Source organism: Diabrotica undecimpunctata, chromosome 10 (genome assembly GCF_040954645.1).
Source record: "Diabrotica undecimpunctata isolate CICGRU chromosome 10, icDiaUnde3, whole genome shotgun sequence".
NCBI lineage: Eukaryota > Metazoa > Arthropoda > Insecta > Coleoptera > Chrysomelidae > Diabrotica > Diabrotica undecimpunctata.
Window position 1 is genome coordinate 53443280 of NC_092812.1, and position 7386 is coordinate 53450665.

The following is a 7386-nucleotide window of genomic DNA, read 5'->3' on the forward strand; positions in this document are numbered from 1 at the left end:
CCTCCTCATTCCTTAAGCCTTTGTCAGGGTGTGGGTGGGGACAGTCTAAATATTGTTAGCTTGCTGTCTCCATTGGCTGTGATCCTGTACCAGATGGACAACTTCATGTAGGGGTTTTTCCACCAATCTTCATTTAATCTTCCCATCGTGTTGCGAGATCTTCCTATTGATAAACAAATACAGATATTCATTAGTACTGGTTTGTTATAAGTTCCATACCTTCTAAAATACTCTTCCTTATAGGACCATCTGTAGATAATAAAGTGTAAACTCTAGCATTATTGCGATCTTGCTCTTCACGGTCATCACAAATTAGTATGTAACTATTGCTCAAAAGTAGAAGGTCCATGAAAATCTATAATAATGCAATATTCAATTAAGAATGTATGACCTTTTTTTTTATAAAATAAGGCAACTTATAGGAAGGTCAGTCAGTATAAGAGTTAAGAGACTTAATGATTTTAAAATATATATAGTATATAAATAAAAGATTAATCTAACTTTCACATATCCATAAAAATATTCTTTTGATTTTTTCGATTTGGAATACTATACCACAGTATATTACTTAAGAATTATTTTAGCTTTAAACTTTGTCTATACCATTTTATTATTGTAGCTTTTTCTCTTTTAGCAATGTTTATTAGATATATAAAAATTGATGTATACTGTTTTTATCTCATATTTCTAAAATGTTTGATACAATAATTGTTGTTAATCCCATTTGCAATTTGCAAAGAAAGACGTGGATTACGATGTTGCCACTAATTAATTATTTGACCACTGTGATTTTAGTAGAATATTTGCTACAATCTTTATTGTATAGATATAATCATTATTTGGGTAAATATGCAAACTAGTGAAACCATAGCAACACCACTTTAGTAGCTCTGTCACCATTACGAAGTGCTGGGCCCATACAATTCACTCTTCCCACCTTTCCTATTCCACTTACACTACTATTTGTGGTATATACTGTGAACCACACTGATATTGACAGGAGTGACAGCAATGAATATAGACGTATATTTGTTGATTGTAGGTTAGATATTCACAAAATATGACATCAACTAACTTCATTCAGATAGATTTAAAAAGAGGGAAAAAGTAAAAATTTATTAAAAAATAAGAAAAATATTAATGGACCTACTAATACAGTAATAATTACAAGTTAAAATTAATTTTGTTACCTTAATATTCAAGGGAAGTACAAAAGGTATGTATTTTAATATATTTTATCTAATAAAGTTAATAATAACGGAACCCACGTCAGTTATTCAGATATTTAAATTGAGTATGTCGGAATCTACCGGTTTAAGATACCGGTTTACAATAAAGATACCAAACCTACTACATATATTATTTATAGGCTTTTTTTACATTGTTTTACGATTAATCTGCAACATTACACTTTAACAATTTCGTTAACATAAGTGGTTTTTTGCAAATCATATTCCATGCAAGGTATCACTCGCCAGAGGCTTTGGTTTAGGTGGTTTAGTAAAATAAATGGACATTTACTTAACTAAATAAATTTTGACGTTTTAATTTCTACTCCGGAAATCGTTCTCAAAAAATATTATTTTTAACAAATTCTGGGAAATATAATGGTATAACCAACAAGTTGTTGATAGGTTATGAAAGATCAAACTTTGTTTAGTTAAAAATATAATTTTAATTATAATAAATTGTGGCTTAATCCCATATAAAGGCACATTGTTTTCTGTGTTCCTGTGTTCTAAAACTGTATGTCTATGTTTTCCGGCTATAATTAGAATTTATGTTAATTTCATTATTTTAATCAGTACAGTGTATGACATATGTAAAAACATAACATAACTACATACCTACATTACTTACCTTCCAAATTTTCATTGTAGGACAAAAATTTATGGAAAATAAAATGAAGTCGGTTGCTACAAAAAGATCCAAGAATATTGATCATGATGCTGATTCATGTCAAAAGAAGCATTATTCGCTTCGAAAACACAAATATATAAGAGCAGTTGGCAATAATTTCTCTGATATTGGTTCTGCTTCTGTTGGAAATGAAATAAAACAAGGTAATCTATTTTCTTTCTAATTTGATATAATATTGCACAAATCTTTGCACCATAGGTTGAATTTCTTTTGTAGTTTCAGTTTATGATTTCATAAGTGTTATATTTCTGCTGTTTTTCCATATTGGAGCAATACTATATTCCTTTTAAACTCTTTTTATTGTTCTTCTGGATTGTATTATTGGCTTTCTGATGTGTCTGTCATTGTTTCCTGTATCAAAATCAACACCTAAATATGTGTAGTTGAGGCACAGACTGGCTCAAGTCTTATCTTTTTTTCAATACCTAAAAAACACAATGCTAGGAAATGTTCAGAATATCAATTTATCAGCATAATGAACCACACTCTTAAGATTTTCCCAAGAATACTTCATAACACAATTAGGTGCAAATGTGAAGATGATCACATTTTTATTAAAACATTGACTAGTGGTTGTCCCACACTATTCAACTTACAACTACTTCACAATTACCCTTTTGGATTAATTTACAACTTGTATAGATAGTCTTGCTAATTTAAAGTTTATCCAACATTTTGAGCTTAATTATTGAATAAATTTAATGTTTTTAAGAACTAAATCCTTGAGTTCATTACATGTTTGATAGTAACTTAAATATCACAATTAAGTAGAAATAGAGAAAAGTTTTTATCAAAACATAGATTGTCAATATCTTTGTGGCATTTATTCTCTATGTTAGTATAATTTAATAAGAAGTATTTATATTATACTTATATTAATTTTTTGTTACAGTTACTGTAGAATTGTTGCACAATACTGAAACAATAGATGGAGGGACAATAGAATCAGTTTATAACAATAGGGATGATGCCGGGATTGACAATGAGTATAATTTGGAACAGGAAACTCATAAACCTTATTTAGATAGAGATGGTTCAGATTCAACAACCACAACTAAAAAAATTGCAAGTGCAGAAAAAGTTAAAGAACTAAGCAACAAATTGATTAGCATTAAAAAAACGAAATCAAAACTGAGTATTAAAAAAACATCAATAGGTCAAATTGAACAATTAATATCATCCAATGCTCTCGATAATTTGGTAAATGAAAGGGCCACATTAAAATCCGACATCACTAGCAACCATAATACAGTTAAGGAAATTAAAAAAATGCAATCTTGTACCAAAAAAACTAAAGATGAGTTTACTCATAAAAACAGAGAACTTATATCGTTAGGGATAGAAGCAGGTAATTATTCATATGAAAATCTGAGACCTAGGTTATCCACTCTACCCAGTATGTCTTTAAAACTTAAAAATAATGAAAATAATGATAATCAGATCAAAAGAAAAAGTAATCGATTAAAGCTACAAAATCTAAAAACTAGTACCACAGAACCAGAAGATGAGAAAGCAGCAATTTTAGTAAATTTAGAACTTCTAAAAGTCACTCCATGTTACATGATGAATGAAACACCACTTTTCAAAAACATATGCTTCCAAAAGTTGTTTAATAACGGTAAGTTACTTTCACGACATATTATCTTGTTCAACCAAGAAGACAAAGTAAAATTATCAGCTCATGTATTGTTTTTACTAATGCATCACCTCTTTCCTTTAGTAGCTCTGAAGCTATTTGATCCAATCCCAGTGATTTATTGTCCTTTAATTTTTCTATTGCTGTTCTAATCTTGGCTATTTTTGGTAGACTCTTTGTTGTCTGCTTATTCTAATGGTATATCAGACCTCACCTCCTTCAAGCTTTTATTTAAATGATCTGTCTATCTTAGTATTTATTGCTGTTCTGTCAATATCATATTACCCTCCTTCACATTGTTCTTGAATCCCGATCTGCTTTTGTTCAGCTTCTGGTAAAACTTTCTTGGTTATCTTAGCTTACTTAGTTCTTTTTGTTCATATTTTCTCTCTTCTTTATTCAGTGGATTGTTTTTCTTCTTTACATATTTGTTTATATTCCTACCCTGCTTGTCAGGTTCTGTACCCCTGTTCCATCTGCAAATCTAATCAGATCTATCATATTTACTGTATGTCCGTCTGGTTATTTCCAGGTGCCTTTGTTTACATATATGTGTTGGCAATCACTGTGTTAAGTGAACTTGCTAGGTTTGTTAACAATTGCCATTATCATTTGATTTCTCATGGAGACTGTGCTTATCTATTGTGGATTGAAATTGCTGTTTTCTTCCAACTTTTGCGTTTAGGTGACCATAGATTATTTATATCATTTTTTTTAGGCTAGACTGATGTGCAGACTCTAATTTATCATAAAACTCTTCTTTAACTTCATCTTCCTTTTCACATATTTTGCCCATCACTGCTCCATTTGAACTCTGCATATCCCATTACTCTGACTAAATTCTGGCAATAAGAGTTATGGGATGCAGTTATTTTAGAAGTTTTACATTATTTCTGCGATACTATCAAATAAGTCTCTAAAATATGTATTTGAGTTATAGAGATATCATATGTATTTATGTACTGTGTCGTGTATTTGCCTTATTGTAACAACAGATAATTAGAGATTGGGTTGAGATTTCTCTGTTTGATTTTGGTATATGTAACCAATATATTCTTCATATTTAATTCAAATTTTCTACATTTGGGGATATAAAATTGTGGTGGTAAATTCATTTTTTAATTTTTCAGCAACTTCCCCAGGAGCTCTAGAAAAGTTAATAGAAATTCCATCTAATCAAATATCAAAAATGAATGAACCTTCAACAGAATTTCTGAAACCTTCTGTACCTAAAGATCCACGTGAAAAACTAAGACCTAGAAAATCCAGTACATGTAACATACCTTTGACAAAAATATTTACACAAAACAAACTTTTGAGTAAATTAACAGTGAATCCTCAGATTGAGCCAACAAAGTCTAATGCCAGTAATGAAAAACCAGTTAAAAGACGTAGTGCTCGATTAAACCAATTGTTAAGAAATCCAAATACTAATCCTAGACAACAGACAGGTGAGAAAAAAGCACTCTTTGTGAATTTACAACTTGTCAAAGTAACACCACATTATAGCACAAAAGAACCACCACTTTTCAAAAACATATGCTTTCAAAAATTGTTCAATAATGATAAGTTACTTTCACCACATCTGTTATTCAACCAAATAGACAAAGTAAAGGTCAGCACGAATTTTGAAAAAAGTTTAGTATCAGCAACTGAGAATATTTGCTCAATGAATAAATCATCAGAAAATACAAAATCTCAAGAAAACCAAACATCATTAGAAGATACAGATACCACAAGGAAAAAGATTAAACTTTGTAGAGACAGTGAAATGATAATAAAGCATCATCCAGAACTATCCTCTGAAGAATCTTTACTAACAGCTTTACAAGAAACAAATAATATTTGGTTAAAATCTGAAGAAAATGGGCAATTGAGTGGTATACAAAATTTGGCCAAAACAGAAATAATAGAATATCCTCCAGAACTTTCCTCTGAAGCAATTGACCCACTTTCATTGCCTCAAGAAGCTGTATGGAACCAATCTAATAAGAATGGTGGTTCCTATTCCTACGAAGAACAAAAGGCTTTATTTGAAAGAAGTGATCTTTTCAATGGTGTTCTTAAAGAAAGAGTATGCTATTACTCATCAGGACTAGGAATGACTTTCGAAATTTTGCCCGTCAGTGAAGAGAGTGGACAGAGAAAATATTCGCAAACAAAGAGATGGATGAACCGGGACTCGACTACATAATTTGTAAACGTAGTTTAAAAATCGAGATTATTTCTCATACAAGACAATTTCCGCTAATTTTGCTGCGCATTATGTCGGTGTGCCGATTGAAGGATTTTCAAAGTCATTTCTAGTTTTGTCAAACTACTACTCTTCATATGGTTTTTTCCCCAAGGAACTCCCCGATGGTAATTATATTGATGAATACCATGTTTACTGTGTCCCTAAAGCTCTAAAATGTAAACCATATTTTTACAATGCTGATACTGATAAAGTTGCCAAAGTGAAAAAATGATGAAGACGAAATATCAGAAAAAAGAAGAGAGTTTAGTCCAACTGGTGAGTATTTCATTAAAAATATTGATATTAATACTATTTTGTTAAAATAAAACCTTAAGTATATCAGCTTAGTTTTTTCTTAATTACTTACTGCTGGCAATTTTGTTTGATATCAAAGATAATCCCTAGAACATTTTGGGTTGTATGATGATTTTGGTCTTGTATTAGTATACATTCTTTACATGTATTTAAAATTTACTTCATTTGGGGATGTAACATTCTAGCGGTAATTTTAGGTTTACATTTTTAGAGGAGCCAATAGTAATTTCGTCAAGTCCTATACCGACTTCCCTGTCAGGAAGAGCCATTAGAAATTCGGTCCAGTCGAGCTAAGTAGGTTTCCGAATCTCACATTGAAATATAAATAGATATAAATATAAATTTGTAAACTATAATGGAGGAACTAATGAATGAAGTGCTGATGTGTATATATGGACAGTTTGCCAATGATGAAGATTTTGTGAATATTCTAGATCAAAAAGTTCAGATGCAGTTTTTGCAAGGAAAATATATATCCTTAATATAAGTAATATCGAAGAAAGATAGTTTAATTGATCAAATTTCTTTCAGCAAAAAACAAAAGCAAATTGAGTAACAAATATCAGTGATCATTGGTACAGACTTTGAAAAGCAGAGGTGTCCAAGGCAGACTACGGAAAGCAGAGGTGTCCAAAGGGAAGTGAATAGTTTTGCATATCCTCAATATCTATGTAACACATGCTATTTTGAGTATCCTAATGCTACCATTTCAAAGTAAGTTTTAATTTTCAGAAAAGTAAAAATAATTTGTTAATATTTACAATGAATCATTTAACTAGGTGTCAACAAAAAGAAATAGAGTAGTGTAAATGTGGGTGTGTTAGAATAACATTGTATAAGAAAAAAATATACGTCAATACAGATTAATAAACTATTACAGGAGAGGTAGGAATGAGTGTTATTCAAAATTATAGTTTATGTTGAGATTATTAATCCACTCCAGTGCCGTATCTTTGACATGGGAGAACTCAATCATATTCATCATCATCATTGACTCCACAACCCATGGTGGGTCTTGGCCTGCTCAAGGATAAATCTCATTCTCTCCTATTCTTCGCCTTGGTTTTCCAGTTTCGTACTCCCAACATTCCTTAAGTCTTCCTCCACCTGATGTTTAAATCGTGCTCTGGGTCTGCCTCTCCTTCTCACTCCATCTATTCTTTGGTTATAAATATGTTTTGGCGGCTCCATCTCATTCATTCTCTCTACGTGACCTAACCACCGCAGCCGGTTTATTTGATGGACCTAATAATATCAAGTTTGTCATACAGGCGGTAAA

At 31.0% G+C, this 7386-nt stretch overlaps 1 protein-coding gene across 3 annotated transcripts; it reads left to right on the forward strand.

Annotated features, from left to right (window-relative positions):
* Positions 1-1050: 1050 nt before the first annotated feature.
* LOC140452317 (uncharacterized) lies at positions 1051-6068 on the forward strand. Of its 3 annotated transcripts, none has more exons than XM_072546500.1 (4): positions 1051-1216; positions 1881-2063; positions 2813-3538; positions 4687-6068. In XM_072546500.1, exons 2-4 carry the CDS (start codon positions 1892-1894, stop codon positions 5748-5750), a joined length of 1962 nt encoding a protein of 653 aa, XP_072402601.1. In that variant the 5' UTR covers positions 1051-1216; positions 1881-1891; the 3' UTR covers positions 5751-6068. The 3 variants fall into 3 exon arrangements, with proteins under 3 accessions (XP_072402601.1, XP_072402600.1, XP_072402602.1); XM_072546499.1 differs by lacking the exon at positions 1051-1216 and adding an exon at positions 1326-1464; XM_072546501.1 differs by lacking the exon at positions 1051-1216 and adding an exon at positions 1389-1492.
* Positions 6069-7386: the final 1318 nt, after the last annotated feature.